The following is a 23,523-nucleotide window of genomic DNA, read 5'->3' as shown; positions in this document are numbered from 1 at the left end:
ACAAAGATTAATTAAATAAGTGAGAAGAATACATCTTGAATTGAATTGATTCGGCGAGTCTAACTCAAAAATCGTGGAAGAATAGTCATTGTCGATGTTATCGATATCCTATCCCCTCAAGTCATGGCATGGCATGGCAATGGCGCCCCAAACACTTGTCGGCTCTGCGCACAGAGACTAATATATATTCCAAATTTCAAGTTTCTAGCTTTAAGGTTATTCAAAAGAGTTGCGTTCAACTATAAAAACTTTAAAATCTATTCAAAGTGGAAATTTTAAATCTATCAAGCATTACGAAAAACAGTTAGTTCAATTAGCTATATAATTGGCCAATCCTGCATGCCAAAAAGTCTTTGTATATTTGCTGCTAATTTTTTTTTTTGATAATAGACGACAGCTTTTGGTTGCCTTGATTAACACTTCAAGCGACACATTTCGCTTTAAAATGACGCCTTGCTGAAGCCGCAAAATGGTCAGGACCGGTAAAAAAAAAATAAAATAAAACACGGCCAGAACGGCTGATGCTATGGGCGACAAAAACAGCTAACAAACGAGGAAGACAGGCAGGCAGGCTGGCGGTTTGTGCTGCGTGTAGAGATTTAAACTGAAAAGGCGACAGGATAAGTGAAGCCGCATAATGCCACAACAACCTATCCAACCAGTCAGCCCCCAAATGCTCCAACGCCTCCCTCCCTTCGTGCTGGTGAACCACTTTTACTGTCTGCTCTTTTGCGCTTGCCCAGGCGACACGAAATGCTGCACAAATATAATTATAAACGTCTGCCTACCATTAGAGGACACAGTCTCGACATAGCCAGACTCCAGTGGCTGCCAACCGGGGTTGTTCAGCAACCCCCCTCTCAGATTCCCCATGCTCTGATTGTCGCATCAAGTGAAAACATCAATGGACATGGTGAACGGGGCAGTCGGTGGAGTCGGGTAAAGGAAATCAGGCATCTGACCAAAGGGCGAATCCGCTTTGTCACTGACAGAATCCATTCTCCCGAACAAATTCTCTGGTGGCTGCGATTGGCTTTGCCTGCACTTTGAATTTGCCAGCTTTAAAGTCAACTTTCAGTTGATTTGATTGCTGCTTTAGCTGCACCGTTCCCATCGAACCCGTTCCCCGCACACAACTGAACAGGCGGCAGCTGCTTTCAATCAGCTTCCACTCCTTTTATTACATTTCAATTATGCTAATTACAAGCAGCCATCAAACACCTAATGGGTCTTGGCCAGGATTTATGTGATACCCGTGCCACAAATGAATTCAACTCATTCACCTCCCACTCTCAGTTCTATTCTGTGAGTGTCTTTTCGTTTTGTCATTGAGCAATTGCGGTTTGCAGCTAATTTATGAGCTTGCCAACCATTTCCCCTACTGCCACTCCTCCATCTGTCTCCTTCCGCCTCGACCCGACTCCTTCAAAGTGTTCGGTTCAGTGAACGCCGACGCCTGTTTTGTATCCTGGCTGTGCATAAATAAAATACGGCAATAGTTTTTACACACGGTACCTATAAAAATGGCAAAGCGAATCGTACACGAATTGTAAGAAATTTCTAAAGGGCAAATATCCTTTTTGCTGCTAATTCTCTCCTTTCAAGGGGGTTTTTACATTTGAAAGAAAAAAAACTTTTTGTGCTAACAAACAGACGAACTATCGATTGGCAGTCAAGCACTTCCATCACCAGCAAACCAACTACAAAGGGGTAGCTGAGCAGAAGTAAGGAGGTCCTTGTTAGGTTCAGTGTTCAGGTTTGTATTTCCCTTGTTTTATTAGTTGTATTTATTTATTTATACCATTATTGCAATTAGACTACAAACACATCCATACACTTGAATTGTGCCTCTGGAATTGGTGCCTTGAGTCTTGTTAATCACTTCTTTTCGGGACAGACATAATATCACTTTTATATACAGTGCATATTTAATGGCTTATGTCTTCCTTCAGCTTCATTTATGGTACTTTTGGGAGTAGAGCAATTGTTTGCAATTTGAGGATCATGCGTCATTTGCCCATGCTTATAAATAATTTTTAAGAGTTCTTAAATATAAAGTTTAGATCCCAGTGCAGGGTAATTCCCAGCCGAGAATCGCATACAACACATCATTTTACTTTTTGTTAAGTAGAGGTTTTCTTTTTCTTTTTTATTTTTATTTTCTTAGGAAGGGCGACTTTGGACTAGCCCAAAAAACAGCTTTTGTGTATATATTGAGCTGGCCCATGAAATTTAAGCAAATGACGCAAATAAAATGAGTAGAAAGAGTAGGAGGAGTAGAAGACCTTTGTCTGACAATGACAATAGAAAAAGTAAGCTCAAATTACGCAGGAATACTGAACAAAAAGCCGAAGTACTAGTTACAGCATAGTTCTTCCTCTTTCCGTATGGAAGAAGTCTCAGCTGGATTTGCTGTTCTTCTACAGCGATAGTCATCTAAGTGTGGCACATCATTTGAGAGGCAACAAATTTTATTATGCGCAGCGACAAGTTTATCGCCAAAAGATATGACAATGCGGATAGTTGGTTGTGTGTGAGAAAGGAGGAAACAGCAGTAAAGCATATTAGAAAGAGACAGCGAGACAATATATAAAGAGATGCACAGATAGTAAATGGAACTGAGAAGCATAAAGCATGCAGATATATGTATATATATATATATATATATATATATACAGATAAGTGTGTGTATTGTTTGAGTCGGGCATTGAAAGCGCCACTCAGTCGACTCAGTCTGTCGGCCATATAAATAAAGGTGGTTAAGGCCGAGGCTGTTATCGTACATATGAGGCAACTGGGCCTGCATACAAATTGAATGGTACGAGCCATGTTGCAATTCCCAAGAAATGCGCCAAGATGACAAAGGCCCGTCCAGGCCAGGCAGCCGAGAAGAAGAAGAAGAGGCTGCTAATGCGACAACAAAAGCCTTTGACTTTGACTGGAGAGTTGACTGCTGCTGGCTGAATTGTCGTCTGTATTTGAGCAACTTAAATAGCTGCTGGCTGTAATAGGACGCTGCCAAAAGTATTACGAGCAATAAATGCGCTGAAACGCAATCAGCCAACAATTCATTTGGCCAAGTTGTCGAGCAGCTTTCATTTACTTTCTGGCTCTGTTGGCTAATTTATAATGTAAACTTTGCAGGATTCAGCCAACGGATGATGATTAAAATTTTATCAGGCTGCAAGCAGGCACGCAGGCAGGCAGGCAGGCGCTTTGGCCACGCCCACTTGAGCATTGTGTCGTCATTGTTGCTGTTGCTGCTGCTGCACGTTGCACATTGAATAGCAAGCAGTCCAGCTATGTGTGGCACGCAGCTCGCAGAGTTACAGAATATATTATTCAGCTGCTGTCTTAGCAGATTGCATAAGTTGTGCTAGATGCATTCTCCGCGAGGTCCTTTCTCGTTAATCATACCCAGCATTGTCATCATCAGCAGACTCTGCACTCTTTTCAGTTTTGCTTCGATTTGTATCAATGGACAGAACTTATTGGTTTTTCTTGTTTCTTGCGCTTTTGTTTTCGTTTAGCCTGAAAGAAATCCCATTCAATGGTGTTGAGCCAGCAACGGTTTATGACGCGTCTCTTTCTACAGAAATGTGATGGAAAAACGAGAACTTGTTCATAATGATGATGATGCTGATGCTGATGTGGATGCCAAGTGCAGATGAGATGGAAAATGGCATGGAAAATGTACCCAGTGCCATTATGCGAGAAACAAAAGCAACTACTCAGCCTGTCAGCCACTTGAAGATTACCTAAGCGGTTTTCATATCCCACACTAAAGAGCCGTGTGTGTATGTGGCATAACTGATGTGTTAAATGTAGGCATTGGTTTAGCTATCGTACTAAGTTCATCTGATTTTGTGGTAAGTGCGCAAGTATCAATTGCAGTTTGCTCTACGAAATCAAAGAATTAACGTCGCTTAAAATAGAGTATTCTGTATGGATAGAGTATTCTGTGTTCGACTTGCGTTCATTTAAATGCCTACTCCTCCATCGTATTCAATTAAATAGAGTTGCCAAGTTGGCCGATTTACTCATTCACATTCCAGTTGACTTAAAACGCATCTTACCTGCAAAGATAAAAGACAAAAGAATTTTGTTAGACATTTTGTAAAGATGACAGATAAATTTGGTTCACTGCAGTCAAGTTGTTGCCCCGTCAAAGGCACTCAGTTATTATACCCCTGCCACTGCACATAAATCAGTTACATGGAAATCGAAGTCAGTTATCGATTACAAAAACGTGATAAGATATGTTTCACATTTACAATAGCCGACGACGAGTGAGGCGAATTGGGGCGTTGTGAATGCCGCCAAGATAGATGCGACTGATAACATTATCGAAATGTGTCGCAAGTTGCACCAAGTTATAAATCAATTCCATACCAATATCTATGAAATATATTTATGTATGTATGTATTTTCATAGATTGCGCTGGGGCTGACCAAAAGGGTCGCACATTGGAATAGCTTAATGCATAATGACGATGGAAAAACATTGCGGAGTCTTCAGTCAGCGGGAGGGCTACTCCAAACGCACTTAAGCCGCTTAAAAGTGATCGCTGTGTGTGTGTGTCTGCGTGTGTGTGTGTGTGTGTCTGCGTGTGTGTGTGTGTGTGTGTGCGTGATGTATTAATTAACAATTAGGAAAAAATAAGCTGCTTGTGTTGCCGACAGCTGCATACTCTTTAAGCTATTTAAAGACTTATTAGCTAAGCCAGAAGCATTCATAATTTAGCTGGACAATCAATTTATTCATTTTGTCACGAATGAAGACGTGCAGCTCTAAACTTAGTTACTTTTTGATATTAATATGTAGACTCCTTAATCGACACATACATGTAGTATTCTTGATGAGCAGCGATTTACAACTCTATATAGCCATACAAGTCTGTCACTTTTAAAGCTATTATTAGAAGGCAGCATCATCATAACAGAAACAAACATCCCATCATATTGCGAAACTCTTTAATTGTTTAAAGACATCTAGGATCTTAAAGGTGTATATATAGTAAGGTCTAGTGCTTGCCAAATAGGAACAAGTTAAGTCTGTGTTTCTGTCAGTGTACCATATTTGTGTTAAATAGGTTACATCTATGTCTGTGGCTACTTTGATCCTTCATATATGCTTTATATATACTATTACTATTCATAAGCTGCATATTCCATAGGCACAATAATTGATTACAAATAGAGGTGCTTATTTTATATATCTGCCGTGAAACAAACTTAATGTTGTGTTTTATACTGCCTACCGGTTTTTCTAGGTGGGCTTAGGGTATAATCACGATGTCGTCTGGCGGCCTGCCGGACTGTGGCAGCTGGTCAGTGTCGGCGTCAATGAGGCGCGACATCGCTCGATATCATTTGGAAGGGGTTATATCACGTGTCTGTGTGTGACCAACTCTATGTGTGTGTGTGTGTGTGTGTGTGTGTAGCATTTAGTTGGCTAAACATAAGCTTAACGGCGCTGTCAACGCTTTATGTTATGCGGTCTGCATGCAACGAGCTGTTAGGCAGCCACCAATTTAGTTAGTTGCTTCGACTACAGCCATCATTCATTTGGTATGACAGACAAATTAACGATTTGCATGACGCGAAAAACGGGAGCTGCTGCTCCTTTGGGGCTGTGGCGACCATTTATTGCATAGACTACAGCATAGAAAAAGCAACCAACTTGATTGCATTTTACTTTAATTCGACACTCGACTCCGCCCACTAGGACGGACTTTGCTTGGCTTTTGGGTTCAATGTCTGCTTAACGGCGTTTTCTATTTTGCTGCACTGCCCGCTGTAAATGACTTTGTCCACATGCTGCGGCAGCTGCTGCTTTTCCGCTCTTCCGCTGTCTATGCGCATTGTCCTTTGGCATCCTGTGACGCCGCTTGTTGCACAGCACAACTTTTGCATTATGGAATTGTAAATGTTGCCATATACTCTAAAAATGGGAGGCGCCGTGCTTCTACACTATGCAACAAAAAGCTTAGCCCTGGAATACACTTAAATTCCCCATATGCTGCCAAAGCATTTCTGGAACACCGCATCTTTGCTATTCCTTCGAGTTTAGATCTAAATATTTAAAGTATTTTTAAGAGTCGACTTTTGTTGCTCAGTGTTTGTTGTGTCAGGCAGCTGCTACTTGCTTGGAGAGTCTGGAAAAACGGTTTTAGAAAATGTCTCACAGATGGCGACCAGCTAAAGTTTTTCACTACACCCCTCCTCCTCCCCCTCCCCATCCTATACTCTATGAAAAGCAATTTAACGCTCGACTTTTGTATGGTTCGGTGTCTGTTTTGTTTTTGATTGCATTTTGCTTGTGGGCATGAGGAATTAAATTCTTATCAGCGCACAGTAGACAACTTCCTCAGCTTCTTGTTATTCAGTTGTCTCCCCTCCATCCCGTTTTTGGCGAGCGTCGCTAAGAAAAAGACAAAGTTTTTGTACTCAGCTGAAAGACTCGTGATTTACGCGCATAATACGCAGCGCAGCTAGTAGGGCAATAGTACCACAAGTTAATGACAGTATCGACGGATGGGGAGGGGGAGGAGGAGGAGGAGGGATACCGAGTTTGATAATGCTGACAGCTTTCAACTAGCCGCCAATTATTTGTGGATCTGTACCGTTCAATTCGTTCCAGCTGATTAACATATAGATTGGTATTTCATTATATATATTTACAAGGCAAGTTCGAATATAATAGCAAAAATGCTTTGTCTGCTTGAAATCTACAACTAAAATAATTGTATGCATGTGCAGAGCTTCTATATTTTGGCTTTTGATGAAATATTATCTTCCAGAATAAGTGTAATTAGGAATAGTAAAATATTTTTATTTCAGACCAAGATTTAGTTTTATTAAATATAAATTACGAATCTTATCAAAACTCACACGAGTATATATCAATTCATAGTTTCTAAACGTTTTTGTACTTTTACTCAATAAAACATTAGAAAATATGTTTTTTTCCAGTGCAAGTTGATTTTTTTCTTTTTGGTTCCTTGGTGGCAACAATGGCAAAGCTAATGGGGCAGGTAAATGCAGACATGACACGTAATGCTGGGCACATTGAGCTACTACCGACTGAGGTCAGGTTGAGGTCCAAGGGGATGGTTACTTCGGGTGAGGGTTGGTAGTTGGTAGAATGTGGGAACCGAATTCAATTCTATTGATTTTATTGAATTTGCCACTGATCCGACAAGATTTGAGCAGTCCAATCAACCCCCCTGCTTTTGGGTCAGGTGGTCTACAGCTGCTGGCCGTGTGCCCGTCGTGCGTTGCATGACAAATCCATAGATATAAGGGTGGAGTGAAGCATACAACTCCTCCCTTCTTTGTGCTGAGGGCTTTGTGCATTTCCTTATGCATCGCTGCGCTTTGACAAACTGTAATCCCAAGCAGTAAAAATATGGATATCTTTTTACGATGCGCCTCAAAAAAAAAAAAAAAAAAAATGAAAATCATATTTCTAGAACTAATGGCCAGTTGTTAAACTTTCAAATTGATCTATGTATTTCACAGTTGGATGCGACTGCAGCTCCCCAACCACCCTTCCCCCATTGCACTGCATTCGTTTGATGTTCACTTTTAGGTGCTGCCGCGACCCCTCCCCCCTCCTTTCAAACGCGTTTCATATGTGCGGCCTTAGCCTATGTCAAAGAGCGCAGCAGAATGTAAATTTATGATTTATCGAAAGCATATGCTTCTCCTCAGAACTGTCCTCCTCCCTTCTCTTCTCTTCCCTACAAGTGATGGTGCCGTGCCCACAGGAAGTTCATGCCGCTCAACGCCATGCCAGAGCTTGCCACAGTCTCTGATTTTGTTGTTGTTTCTCATTTTGTTGTGTACGCTTCAATGTATACAAGAATTATTTGCCTAAGATTGTATGAAATTGCGTTTCGACTTTTCATCTTTATTGGCAATTGTGGCTTTATTACAAATAATCGCATTTGAAGTCATTTCGTTTTCTGTGTCACTTAAGTGAAGTGTGTTCTCAGTAATATTTAACAGTACAGCTAGACTTTGAACTTTGCTCTCTCTTGAGCTTGAGCAAACCTATAAATTTCATTATAATAATATCTGCTATTTAAAATGAATACAAATTCCAATGAAATTCAATACATTTTATTAACTTTTCAAAACTTTAATCTATAACTTACTCTATATGGAGAAGAGCCTTTCAGTGACTTTTAACTCCTTATTTGACATTTCACTCTTGGCTTTTTCTCATAACCTCTTCAATTGGTCTTGCTCTTTTATTTTCTTAAAAATGAAGTCGCTATAGGTTTATTTAAAAAGGTATTTTTAAGTGTGATACTGATTGGCTTGACTTCATGTTTCGTTCTTTGCAGCAGATTAAATAAATCTTCTTATATATACCTGCGCGTTTCCTTTCGAGAATTGCTTTTAGGCATTGAGAGCACTGTATTTGTAGTTGTGCCAGTTTGCGTTTCAAATTGTAAATTGTTTCCATTGAGTATTGAACACAGACTCCGAGCACACACAAAACACCCCCGAACGAAGGACCCATCGGGGATCAGCAAGACAGATGTTTGTTTCAGTTCCCAGTTGGCTGTTTCTCGCGCAGCTGCTTGCAATATCCAGTCATCAGTCCTTGGGGGAGGAACAGCAGCTACTAAGCAGCCATTTCTCAAATCCAAGCTTGACACTGGCCAAATTTATGACTCTAAAGCGGTTTACCTTCCAACAATTTGTGGCAGCTCAAGTTTTAAAATTGGACTTAAACTCGATTAGTGATTGTGCCAAACTACAGCATGGCTCAAAAACAGAACAAAGACAATTTGTATGAGTGCTAGAGAAATGGAGCTACTTGAGAAGCACTCAAAATATTATCACAGTCAGTCGCGTCACGGGGGCGAAATATATAGCTATATATGGGAATTATAATTTAACAGCATTAAAACAAATTAAAGCGCCCCAGCGGAAGTTACAACAGCAAACAGAACAACAACTAGAGCCACATTTGTGAAGGAGTCTCGAGCATTTGGAGAGCAAATCCAAAAATAGCTCAAATATTAAAATTGATGGCAACTTTCTCGGCACCGAACACTGAATTATGCCTAAGGTTAAGTGCTGTTGACAGATTTTGACACATGATGCACCAGCAAACGAGACAGAGCTGGCTGTAGCACTCCGTCTCTCTCTTTTGTGTGCAAGTGCAACACAAATGTTATCTTTAATTTTGTGGCATCATTTGATTTCTAGATTCAATAAAATGTAAATTGGACAAATTAAACTGTAATCAAACTGTAATTTTTGGTCTATCCTTTCCTAATTAACATTTGTTGTTGCTGATTTAGCTTTTGGTGTATTTGTCTGTATTTGGTAGCAGCTGTTGTCTATATTAACTTTTTCCCAACATTGTGCCCAACAAATGAATTACGCCCAAACTCCTCACACGCATACACACACACACACATACATAGATCAGGGCAGTTAGCCATAGACAAACGGCTTCTATTTCATTCCCTGTTCCATTCAGTTCAGGTTACGTGCGCTTCTATGTGCATGAGACAAGGCAAGGGACTAGGGTCTATTAAATACCGTACACCGTCTAATGAATACCATGACTGCTGCTTCCTCCAGTCTTAAATTCTTTCAATTGAAATTAATGTTTTATGGTTTCATGACAACGACCACACACTCACACACGCAGTGTCAGAGAAAAGACAAACTTCAGTCAGCTGTTGAGAACATTCGTCTTGTTACTTTTCATTCAAAAACAACTCTGAATACTCTGCAGTCATCAATTAGCTTGAAGAAGGGCTTCATTATGTCATGTGAATGTGCAAAGTATTCATACATATATAATGATTAAAATTAATTCAATTTTAACTCTGCAAAGCAAGCATTCATTCGTATTTATTGATCGATGATTGTCGGTCCGCCAATATATATCTCAGTTAATGAAACGTCCAACAGATAATTCTCTTTGGTAAAGGTAGAACAGAGTGTCACAGAGTTAGCTGGTTCCAATCCCTATATAATATAAATTATCTAACAATTAACATCTGTTAATATTATTTTATATAGAACCATCAAGCTGAAAAGTTTTATTATTTCCAAATTGAACAACATTGTATCAATGACAAATCTATTTGACAACCAATAAGAATCTTTAAAGATTTAATCATTACATAGTTAAGTTTACTATGTTGTTCGTTTATAAGGGGTATCTAAAGTTCGGCATGCGCTAAAGTTCTGCTTGTTGTTGCATGTTGATTCTTCAAGTCATTTTTAATGGCAGACTGACAAAATGAAAATGAAAACTGTAACTGTAGCTAAATGGCTTGCAGGAAACTCGCTATTCAACTGACCCATCCTGTCTCGTCTTCCTATCTTCCCGTCTTCCTGCCCCCGCTCTTGGCTTGCACTCGTTTCTCCTTTGTTGTCGCTCGCAAATTGCGCATTCTTCAGCAAATTTCCTGTTTATGCTCCATAAAATCCATTCAAGCGTTTAATATTGGCAACTTGTCGGACGTCTACGTTGGCTACGTGGCAAGCGTGTGAATTGGCGACAAGTGGACGCATCCTTTGTGGGTGGCAATTACCCGCCCCACACTGAACTCCCAACCCCGCCCCCATCACTCATCACTCAATATTGGACTTCTGACTGGGCTTAGGCACTACGGTAAATCAATTAAATTGTCTCTGCAAACATTGTAAATAAATGAGTAGACAAAAGTACATGCGAATTTGCAATTTGTTTGCCCAGTTCGAACAAGACTCAAAGCATCCTTCAATCTATTTAATTGAATTGAATTTCAAAGTACGTAAATCAATTAGACATCGATGGATGTACTCAATTTGGGTTGAGACATGCAATATCAATTGGATCTAACTATGATTAGTTGTTAATTTACTTTAAGTTGATCAGATAAATATGTAAAATTAAAGCACTTAATAATGAAAATAAATGTTGCCAATATTTGTTGAATTTACTTTAAGTTTATAAGTTAACTTTGTCAAAGTTACACGAGCTTCAATTTGGAAAGAAGTTTATTCTCTTTAATCAAATTATAATTGTATTTTAAAACAATCACTTGATTTCTTTTGAAATATAAACTGTTTGTGACATTGATATTGACATACTTATCATAACATCAATACGAAATTCGATAAGTCATTGCAAAAATCGCGAAATACTCGGATCGAATTTATGAAGTTCCAATGTTCAATTTACAGCATGTTGTCCTTAACAATACTCAATTATGCAGACCTTCGAGAATGTAAGAAATCTACATATTATTTGTCAAATTTGGACAGTAATTTATCAGTTGTGATTCACCTGCATCTATAGAAATGAATTGCAAAAAAAAAACCCAATTAATCTGTGCTTAAATTTGCTTTCAGTTAGCACAATTAAGGTTCGCAGTTTGACAAAAACTTTCGCATCTTATAGTGAGTTTTTGCGCCCATATTCATTATAATTATTATAATCGTATTCGGTGCAGCAGTAAATGCTGCCACGCCCCAGCTGCAGTTGTCGCTGTCGAGCCTAAATGCATGCATGCAGATAAGTGCCAGGCAGCCTGTTCGATTACGCAATGGTGAGGCAACTATGCCATGCCATACCACTTGCTGGTGCAGTTGTTTCTGGCAGTTGCTGGCAGTCGCATCCCACGCTACTAGCTCCTAGCTGCTCCTCTGACTGGCGCCTGCCCACGTTGACTGCTTTTAATTGAATTTGGCCCACAATAAAAATAATAAACAAAAATACAAACAGACAGACAGACAAGTTATGAGCGTAATCGGAGCTGCAATTGCTGCTGGCAACACACAAAACGAGTTTTCAATTTTCGTTTTATCAAATTTGTGTCAATATTTTTGAGGCGCTTTCGAAAATGTGTTGATTGCACCTGACGTCAAATTTATGCGTGCATTATTAACATATCGGGAACAACAACAACTCTAATGACTACATATGACCAGCATTAGCTCTGTTTTAAAACATTTACAGAAGAGTATGGGACTAGCAGATACTCTGTACAAACAGGTAGATGTTGCATCTTGCACTTTATGGACCCCTTAACCAATTTGTTGACTGATTCCACTATCAACATTTCTTACATTCTCAAATGTCTTACGCATTTTAGAAACTCGTTCCGAGTTATTCGCGTGTTTTGCGAAGATTTTTCGAATGGCGTATGATTACTACAAAATTTAATTTATTTTGTACAATTTATTAGAATTTAATGAGTTAAGCTTAATATATACGAAATGCTCTTCATTTTTAAATAAAAGATGTGAATGCAGTGCTAAGCGCCAAACTTAATGAAACTCTTAAATGTTATAAATACAACTTTAGCTTTGGCTGGTAATACAAATTTACATGTGCTTTTGATATAAATGACGTATTCAAGAAGGAAATCAGTAGAAAATCGGTTGAAAATTAACGAAGAACTTATGAGCCAATTTGGACAGCAGTATAAGTTTGAATAGTAGAATAGTAGTAGATACATATCTATGAAAACTACTAAATGACATACATATATACATATATATAAGTAAATTGATAGCAAGTAAAATAATATCCTTTCCCATTTTCTCCATAGCTTACATTAAAGTTGCCCTGGGCTTAAATTCCTTTTGCACATCCTTCCTTAGACTATGATTTGCGATCAATATTAGATGATATATACATTCACTTACCTGCAAAAAGATTGAAAAACAAATCAAATTAAAAACTTGTTAGATATAAATAATACTTTTTGGTGACATTTTTCGAACATAATTTACGATTAATGTGCGCCCATACAAAAGACAGACACACATAACACCTAAAAATAACTAAAATATTCAGACCAAGAACTTGAATTTGATTTAATGGCCCTGTCACCGAGCATAAAAGTTTGAACAAAAAAGTTTATTGGTGCATCCACTCCCACAACTTAGGAGTATACAATGCTCAAGTGGTAGGGGTGTGGGGTTTTGGGGCATGTTGGCGTGGTTCAACTGATAACACGTAAAATTTGTGCGCGCCTGGACTGGCAACAAATTATGGCCATGTAAAGTGTCATCAGAGCCAAGTAAATCATCTGATTTTGTCACGCATTATTATTTATGGGTCGGGTAGGGTTCAAAAACACTCCAAACCCATTAAAAACAAAAGGTTTTTGCGTATTTTAGGTATCAGTTAATGTACTCTCCAGGAGTCTGTGCCAATAATAAAACTCAACACTCGTTGCGAAGAAGCATTTTAAAGGCAATGCGAAATGTTTTTACTCGCTTTTCTGAATCATCAGCAAACTGAAAACATTTCCCGACGACTTTTCGTTTTCCTTTTCTTATTCCCACTGAATTTAATGGCATGACCAGACCGACCCCGAAGAGCCTGACTGGATGTGCGTCAAAACATTTGTCGTGTTCGGGGGCAACCGCAACAGCACCAACAACAACAACAACAAACACAACAACTCTTACACTTACAATGTATATACATATATATGTGTGTTTATATACAATGTGTATATAAGTACATATAATAAAGTGATGCTGTTGAAAGGCGCGCATTAGATGTTATTTTAGTGGGGGTTTTGGGAACTGAGTGGCAAACGTCTGTTGCAAATCGTAAAAAATATTGCAAGGGGACAGAACAACTAACAGCTGAGTCCTCCACAAAGTTGGGGCAGCTACTAGCGCAAAAAAAATCGATAAATGCTTTTGTAAATGTATGAATTATGTGTCTGCCAGCTAACACACACACACACATACGCACACACACACGCACACACACACGCACACACACACGCACACACAGACAGAGATTTCACGTCACAGCTTCCTCTTCAGCTGCTTGTTTATCTGCGGTTGAAGTTCAAATGGTGGAACGATGCACCCTCTCCGCCAGCCTCACCCGTTCTCCCTTGCCCATTTTACTGACTGTAAATTCTTTTGGCAAGTTTTACGAGCCAGCGTCAATTATGTATTTAATTTTGCAGTCGCATTTTGTATTTATTATTTTTATGGTCTGCCCACACGCATTGCCGCCGCTGCCCACGGAGTCGCCACACTGACCGCATTAGATAGGCGCCCCGTGGCAGCTGTGATGAAAATATGTTTGTGGCCTAGCCAATTCAATTCAATCGACAACAACACTAACAACTGGTGCAACAGTGCTGCAAGTTGGCCAGCCAAAGCCACCCAATTGTGTTGCCAAATCAATGTATGCATAAATACATATATGCAAAGCCACAACCCAAACTACAGTAATCCCAGGCACAACAACAACATCTGCAAGAACAACAAAATCAGCGGGCAACAGTGCATAAAAACTCTATTGAGTTGATGGATGCAGTGTCAAAAATGATTATTGTCGTATGAGCAAAATCTGTTCATCAGACCAAATTCCGTATTTATGAGCGAGCTGAAAAATTATAAATAAATAAAGCATAAATCCACAGGCTCTTTTTGAATCCGGCACAAATTTAAGTTAGCAGTAAAAAAATGCTTATTTTATTTATTTATTTGAATACAACACAAAAATTCTTTATGGAAATTCGTGCGTTAATCGAATTGCAACAATTGAAGCGGATGAATAAGAAGAAACCATCAAATGAATTAAATCCATATCGATTGCAGCTGCAGCTACGTGACTGCTGTGTATAAAGTGTTCAGTGTTCGATAGAAGCATAATCAACTGGGTACGGTACGGTCTAATAGGGAGTTGAGAGCTGAACTATAGCCTGACCAATTTTCAGCTGTCTGGCCGGGGCAACAACTTTCATAAATAGAAAGCGTTTCCATAATGCGTTATGGATGTACCTAATGCCCAGTGGCAGTGCATGGAATAATGCTCAAAGTCTGCAGTCGACAATCGACCCAGTCATAAATTGTGAGTGCATATGAGTGTATACTTACTCTTATTTATTACCCGGTCTCTCACTCCACAAAAGTCCCAGTACTCACTCCCTCTTTAGGCAATGACGCGGCACGCACAGCTCCAAAACCAAATTTAAAAAAAAAAAAAAACAAAAACTATAAATTTGACCCACGGCACAACACCGAAAAGTTATCTGTAGATCAATGGTCGATGGCCCGAGCTCGTTATCAAGTCTTATGCTTGTACGCTGATATAAGTAAAAACCAGTAAATAACTACACATCATTGAGATTGACCAACGGCGAGATACCCTCTTATGTCTTTATTAATATGCAACAATTTGTTATTTATTTTACTGTTTTCGCAAAAGTTTGCTTGACATCCGCGTCCAAATTGACCATCCAGATGAAATTAGTGGCTATCTCCACTTTAAACATATAGCTGATTTCTGGTACAAGCGCCTTGGTAAACATCTCATCAGTCAGTACAAAATCCTTGACAATTATATTATCCTAGGGCATTTGAAGGTAGAAAACGATTTGAAATATTATTCAGTGGAATTTATGAGTGGTACTCACATTATATGGGCAAGAATGGTTCCAATTGGAAAACGGCATAAAAGTACTAGAAAATGTGTAAGCGATTCGGATTCTTCAAAATCAACAGTGACGTTGAAAAGAAAAGCCAAATATCCATTTTGTTTTTTCCAAACACTGTATCTGACCAGGATATTTTCTATTGGCACCAACACGACCACGACCCAGAACTGCCAGCCTACATATAGGTATCGTTGTATAGGCCGTTGATTTTTCTACAACCTCACTTTTCATATTCGTGAAACGTTCATATCCATCACAGAGTATCAACGGGAATACAACCAAGAACAACATTTTGCACAACACAATAGTTCACATAGAAAAAATGTAATTAAGAACTGTCAACTGCTGCGCTAGATTGCGGATTGATTCTATATTATGCAAACTACACTGTTTAAATGGCTAGCTTATGCATGTTTTTAGTTACCTGATATGATTATAATTACAGTGAAAAGACTTGGAATATTAATCGATGTTACCATTTGGAAAGATAAGGTAGATATGCTAAGCAATTGTCCGTAACAATCGAGTAAACATTCAACCAAATCAGAATGCAAAACTCATTTTTTATAAATGTCGCCGTTATCAAAAATTCGTTAGTGCATAAGCACATTATGATAAATAGAATTAATGGAGTTTAATGTAGAATCTACTCCTCTCATTCAAATTTTTAATTGTAGAATGGTACATTTTATAAACACCTCGCATTTTATGTTAGTGACATATTTGATCAATGGGAGAGCATGCAATTCTTTGTAATCTTCTTGGTACTGATCAAGAGTATATATACGGGGTTGCATATGCTTTTTATCTGCTTACACTATATATATAAATAGATTTATAAGTCTGCACAAAGTTGTTATTTATTTGAATTAATTTGTTCTTTTCGCAAAATTTTGCTTCAGATTCGCGTCAAAGTAAGCATGAAAGTTGGCCACCCACGTGTAGTTAGAGGCTACCTTCACGTCAAACATATAGCTGCCTTCTGGTATAGGCACCTTGGCAAACATCTCGTCAGTCAGTACAAAATCCTTGATGATTATTTTATGCTAAGGGTTTATGAAGATAGAAAACGATTTGAAATATTATTCAATGGAATTTATAACTGGTACTCACATTATATGGGCAAGTATGGTTCCAATTGGTATATGGCATAAGAGCCCTATGAAAGTAGTAGAAAACATTTAAGCGATTCGGATGTTTCATGAAGTGGCAAAAATCAAGAGAGACGTTGAAAAGAAAAGGCAAATATACATTTTGTTTTTTAAAAACACTGTATTTGACCTGGATACTTTCTACTGGCAGTTGTAATATATCCAGTTCAACATTGGCAGCGATACGACCACGACCCATAACTTTCAGTTTACACATGGGTATTTTGATCACTGACTTTTCTAGTACCTCACATTTAAGGTTCGTGTGACGTGTATATCCATCACATAGTATCAACGTGAATACAACCAAGTACGAAATTGTGAAAAACATAATAATTAATATAAAAGAGTTTAGTTTTGAACATTCAACTGCTGCTGCGGTTTGCAAACTGATTCGATATTAGACAAACTACAATGTTTGCCTGGTACGATTATAATTACAGTGATAGACTTGAAACATTAATAGTTTTTACCATTTGGCAAGATATTGTAGATATACTAAGCAATTGTCCATAACAATCAATTCAACCATATCAGATGTTAAAGTTTTTTTTTTTTTTTTTTATCACGGTCGAACGTTACTTTAAATAGGATTAATGGCTGATCTGAATCTACTACTCCTCTCATTAAAATTTATTATTTGAGTATGGAACATTTTGTTAGTGACATATATAAAAATCGAGAGCGAGAAATTATCTTTACAAGGTATAATCAAAATCGACATTTTTTAAATAGGTATTTTCAACGGCCCTTGAAAATGCTTAATGTGATATGAAAGTAATTAGCCTTTTAATATATTATAATATGTTAATAACATTAACTAGTATTAACCATTCGTAAAGATCTGGGAGATTTTGCTAATCAATTTTAAATAATTAATATCAAGCTTAAGGCTTCCAAAAATGGCCAAATAGCAAATGTATAAAGTTCAATAAAACAAGTTAGAATGATCTAGTCTACAAGCAAATAAATTGAATCCAGCTCTTAAATACATGGTAAGTTTAGTGATGGTAGTTTGTTCAATGTAGTTTCGCGAGACGGTTTTCGATTAAATTAAATAAATCTGTTTTGCCAATGGTGTACCAGAACTTATATTCTCAACTTTAAGTTTCTAACTCTTATAGTTTCTACGATCGATTTGTTTAAGCAGACGCACATAGCTAAATCAACTTTATCAATAATATAAATATACGGGGTCGGATATGCGTCCCTGTGTCTGTTACATATATGTACACATGCACACAACTTTCATAAATAATCGAAAAATGGTTTTTGTGAATTTATGAATATATACGAGTATGTGATTCACGGCGTAATATGAGTGAAAATAACTATGAGTGAAAATAAGTATATAATGTAAGTAATATGATTTTTTAATATGCATCAATTTGTCATTTATTTTATTTAATTTACTCTTTTCGAAAAGTTTGCGTCACACTATGTCCAAGTAAAAAATTCAAATTTGTTACCCAGTCGGACTTAGTTGCTACCTGAATTTCAATCATATAGACATATCGTCACTCACTACAAAATCCTTGAGAATTATGCTATGCTGAGGGCGTATGAAGATAGAATAAGATTTGATATTTTATTCAAAGACATTTTAAGCTTTTACTCCAATTGGTAAACTTCATAAAATTGTTGTGAAAGTAGTAGAATAGGTGTAACCGATTCGGACGTTGAGAAGAGGTGAATAGTCATTTAATCTTTTGTATCTAGTTGATACAATCATAATTTCAGTAACTGGAATTCACGTATTATTTGATTTAGCTATGTAGAATAATGCTGGAGATATTGGCAAGTAAAAAATCAGCCATATCAGAATTAATCGTTTTTCAAACGGCTTGGCGAATATGGTGAATATATTTATCTGCCTTAGCTCTAAAATCTGCTCATGTCATACTAACTTTTAATTTGAGTATAGTACATTTTAATACTGCTCAAAAAGAGGGCAAGTAGTAGTAGACAAGTTAAGTATCCTGAACTTTATGCTTTGATCCGTCGATTTTGATAATTGTTTTAGTTTAAATTTGTATTTTAAGCACACTTTAAACAGATTATAATTATTATAAATAATATAATATAATAATATATATATATATTTATTAATATTTACACATTTTCTCGTCTTAACCACTCGTAAAGATCTATGAGATATTTTTAATCACCTCTAAATTTTAAAAACTTTAATTTTAAAATACCCAAATTACAAATGGATAAAGTTAAAAAAAAAACAGAATTTTTAGAAGTTCTGAAATAAATTCTGAAGTGTGAGGCGTCATTTACAGTGTAGCACAACGAAATGCATTCCAGACAGCCCACAGCACTGATAAGGCAATCAATAAAACAAATAGCGCAGTTTATTGAACCAGTAAAGGGTCAAAAGACATCCGAGAGGCAATTAAGTGACTTCCCTATTATTGTCAGAAGATCCCGATACTGGAGAGCAGGGGAGCTTGCTTTCTATTGCGCCCAAATGTTTATTTTCAGCTTAACAAAGATTAATGTTGTTTTCGCTAAGGGACCGAGAAGAGAAGATGGAGAAGGGGACTCCCACCCAAATGGTAGTTCTATTGCTAGTCAAACTTATTAAAGCCTTTTGTTTGTACAATAGTCATACGATAATGCTGCAAATATTTACAGGTTAGTCTCGCATTGAGACTTCAGTTGAAAAAGAGTCTTTGACTGTCAGGCAAAATATTTGATATTTGATCTGAATTAATATTTACACAAGAAACCTAACTCCAAACTATTTGAGAGCGAAGAGAGAGTTGGAGGAAAAGAGTAGGATGAAGAGGGGGAGAGGTGGGACACATGTCATGGCCCTGAACTTGCTGTTCCCCAGGGGCGCAATTGCAGATTGCAATTTGTGGATTGACAGCAACTGCCTTACGGATGGATTTTTAGTCGGGAGCTACAAATGGCAGAAATTTGCATATGCCAAATGCTGAATATGAGGACGACGACTTTTGCATAAAAAACGATACGCGACGATCGGGGAAAAGTTTTAATTAAATGCAAGGCAGGCGGCGACTACAGGGACAGGGAATACGAGAAATGCTTGTGGAAATATGTTTTCCATTGGTTTTGGCTTAACGGCGCATCAATCACTTTTTGGCAGCTGTTCTCTAACTCCACCCACATCTCGCTCTTTACCTAACCCGCTCTCTCTCTCTCTCTGTCTCTCTCTCGCTCGCTCTCTCTCTCTGCGGACTACGTCGCGACGTGACTTCCGCTTTAGCAATTTAGAGCTGCTGTCCAGTTGGCTCTTCACTTTACTTCTCCCCCCAGTTGGCAAATTCGAAAAAAGCTGCCTCTTCTTCTTCCTAGTGGCTGTCATGTTGAACACTTTGTGCAAAAGTTCAAGTGCGGGTGTCGCCTGTAGTTGCTGTTTGCTCTTGTTGTGATTCTGGCGAGAGTCGCGACGCGCAATTTCACGCTTGTCAGAGCAGTACAGCAACTGGCGGGTTTCCACAACTGCATCTGCATCTGCATCTGCGAGTTACTTGGCTTTAGTTTAACATTCAGCTAACGGCATTTGCGTGTCAAAAGATCATAAAAGCTGCCTGTAAACTAACTGGTTGGCTTAACCCAATGTAAAATGCTTTAAGCCAGTTCAGAATTATTAGCAAATAAAACATATATGCAAAGTAGATTTGGGTGACTCTCCTAAAGTAAAAATATACACAAAGCATATTTAATTTCGATAACTTTCCTTCACATCAAAGTTGAAATAGAATTTTTAATCTGCTGTCCAAGTTAAATTGGAGGCTATATTCAAGTTCAACATTTAGCTGCCTTTTGAAAGAGGCGCCTTGGCAAACATCTCGTCACTGAACGCAATATTTAAATTAAAAATAAAAATCATTCCTTTTGAGAAAAATAAAATGTTAAAATAATACACTAGCAAGTGTGTTCAATTGGTAATAATACACTGTGATGAGGTTAGCGGGACTCTAGCATGGAGTTACTTAGGTATATGGATACTATCGTGAAAGTTTGATGATCTATGTACATAAATATTAGAGAATGATACCGTTATTCTATGTTTACATTCCTTGACAAAGGCAAAACAAAAAAAACGAATAATGAAATAATTTCAGTATCTTGTTACTATCGGGCAAAGTATTTCTCAACGATACGTGTTCTTATCTCACGACATCTCTCATAACTATTATTGTATTCTGCTCAATTTATGAGTGAATGGTATACAAATTCATGGCAACATTCATTCTGTTAATGAGCACAGCCCCTAATTGGTATATTTGCTAAGCGATGTAGGCGCCCACACAAACCCAAGCCGGCTTTATTGTCAACTTGCGCATAATTTTATGCCCGGCATTCAGCGGTACGTGGAACACATGTAGCACCATATTAGACAGTGGATAAACAATGCCCTGGGCACTCGAACTCGTCGACTAGTTACTCAGAGTAAGTCTCAGGGTCTCAGCCTCAAGACAGAAGACACAAGACAAAAGCAATTTGTGTCATTGTCAGACGTGAAAAGTGCAGTCGAGTCTGGTATTTTACCACCTCATTACAAGATTTGCATAACTGAGCGCCAACTGCAATTGTGGAAGGAAGCCCCATCACAATGGCAATGACTGTTAAAGCATAGCAGTCAACAAGTCGCACAAAAAGTGGTAAGAAGCAGTTAGTGCAAATAAACCAAGAAATGCTAAAGTAGCATTAAAACTACCATATAACAATTCGTGCTTGAGATCCATTCTTCTTATTCCCTTTTGTGCTGCATTCTGAAACGTTTGCTGGCATATCTTTAAAATTGTAAGATTTTGCCGTATTGTGTGTAATAAAATAATGTTGATGTGTAAACTTTAATCGTTTCTTAGATGTGCTAGCTTTCTTTTACAACTGAATACAGATGTATACCGAAATTTGGCAACTTTTGAGTTTATAATCAGTGTGACTTTAGGCAGTTAATAACTGTCGCTGAAAACAGCTGCACATGAGATGTTGGCCTGGTCGAAAAGTAAACGTTGCCAGCGGCGTTTTGGCTGCAAAGTTACGCAGCTTTCGAGTCGAGTGTTTGGCCAAAACGGCTGCCACATTCCAGCCTGCTCGGCTCTGGCCGGGACAAACTTAAGTGTCTGTTAAAAGCGAGAGAGATAGAGAGAGAATCGCGTCAAGTGTTTGCCCGTTGCACATAAAGTTTGGCGTCTAATGGGCCAACAACAACTGAACTCAGCTGAAGTGAACTGAACTGTGTGATGCGTTTGATAGCGAGTGGTCGCATTTTAAACATTTTATGCGAATAACAACGGCGACACGTAAATTAGCGTAAAAAACTTACTCAAAACTCAAACTGTGGCAACCACAACCTGAACATGACAGCTCAATTGAAGATGCCACACAGCACGAGATGCAGTTGCAGCTGAAGTTTCAGTTGCAGTTGCAGTTACAGCTCTTGCCAAACGCAGATAATTTCCATTAATCAGATATCGACGGGCGCGTCATAAACAGCACATGTTATCGACTCTTTTGCCATTGCAATCGCTTTTAAAGAACACAACAACAAGAACAACAAATGGCAGACAGCGAGTTCAACAGCTCAACAGATCTGAAACAGAAACAGAAACAGAAACAGCCAAGAGCTTTAGCCAGGTCTGTGCCATGGCTCTGAAATATGCAGCACTTAGTACCTACTTAAGTTGCGCGAACGCGCCCGGTCGAACGACAACTGGACGGACGGACAGACGGTCAACGTTTGAGATAAGATCACAGCACTGCCAACAAAGATCGCTGACTGAGTGTGAGTTTGTGTGCCTCTGACTTGGGAGCTACACTGGTTTATCGTGCTTACAGCCAGACTGTGCACAGTGGTACACAGAGCAATGGGAAAGATTGACATTGTTTGAAGTTGCAACTGGTTGAGTATTCATTAAAGTGTAGGCTTTTCACTTATATGGACTAAACTCAATCAAACCTTGCGTTTAATAATGTGTTATGCACTTTCGACCCACTGTGCAAATGCAGGGAGGGCAACCACAGTGGCATAGACGCGGTAAGTGGTATGAAGTACGTGCATTTTGTAGTTAATATTGAAATAATAGTAAACGCTGCGCATTCGCTTCGGCTCCAAGTCGAAGATGGAGGCGGATGGCGAAGAATCACGCGGGAATCGCAGTTCAGATCGGAGATCGGAAAGCGCGCCTGTTTCTTTTGTCTTGTGCTGCTTGTAACAAATTACTTGGCTGCCAACAACTACACACTGACCCCTCCACCTCCAATTGTCCTCCCTTCCCCCACCCGATAGCACTATGTATATATATACATATATACATGTATATACAAAACGTCGCGTCGCGTCGTTTGTCGTCGCCGTTGTAAGCGTCGCTCGTTTTTCATGTTCTATTTTATGTGTGGCAATCGTTGCAGCCAGATAGATTAACGCTACAGATACAGACAGAGATAGGGGAGGAGGTGGAGCTGTGCTGTGGAGAGCGGATTGAATTCAACGATCGATCTACTTTCAGGCAGACATGGCCAACAGCACTAACAACAACAACAGCAAACGTTTAGTCTTTGGGGTCTGTTTGACCGATAAGCGACTGATAAGTCATCCAAGTCAGAGTCGAAGTCGAGACTCTTGTCGAGACATGGGGACATGCCACCTAAATGACCAACTCAATTTGCTGCCGCATTTTCAATTAATGCTGCCTCGCAGCCACAACAACAACAATGCAGAAACTTTGCTTGTGCCTTTATAATAATTATGAAGCGAGTTATTTTCAATACCCTATACCCATTAAATGAGTAAAAGGGTTATGCTAAACTGAGCAGCCAGTATGAATAAAGTATTATTATTGGCGGTCTTCATTCACTGCCACATATTTACTCTTGCAAGATTAGGACATGTTAACCTAGGAAATACAATCTTCTTCTGGTTAAGGTGACACAATACTCTATAA

At 38.5% G+C, this 23,523-nt stretch overlaps 2 protein-coding genes across 5 annotated transcripts in view; both read right to left on the bottom strand.

The window, feature by feature from the left end:
• The window catches only part of LOC6561249 (neogenin), a 44,418-nt gene that overhangs the window by 14,881 nt on the left and 6,014 nt on the right, over window positions 1–23,523 (bottom strand). The gene's annotated exons all lie outside the window — the stretch shown is intronic.
• On the bottom strand, window positions 16,291–16,925 carry LOC6561248. The gene is made up of 2 exons (XM_043214259.1): window positions 16,557–16,925; window positions 16,291–16,489 (listed from the first exon to the last, which is right to left on the bottom strand). The coding sequence occupies exons 1-2, from the start codon at window positions 16,923–16,925 to the stop codon at window positions 16,313–16,315; spliced, it is 546 nt and encodes a 181-aa protein (XP_043070194.1). The 3' UTR covers window positions 16,291–16,312.

This window comes from Drosophila grimshawi, unplaced genomic scaffold (assembly GCF_018153295.1).
Source record: "Drosophila grimshawi isolate 15287-2541.00 unplaced genomic scaffold, ASM1815329v1 contig_1369, whole genome shotgun sequence".
Classification (NCBI taxonomy): domain Eukaryota; kingdom Metazoa; phylum Arthropoda; class Insecta; order Diptera; family Drosophilidae; genus Drosophila; species Drosophila grimshawi.
The sequence above is the reverse complement of the archived record's forward strand: the minus strand, read 5'-3'. Positions and strand labels throughout refer to the sequence as shown.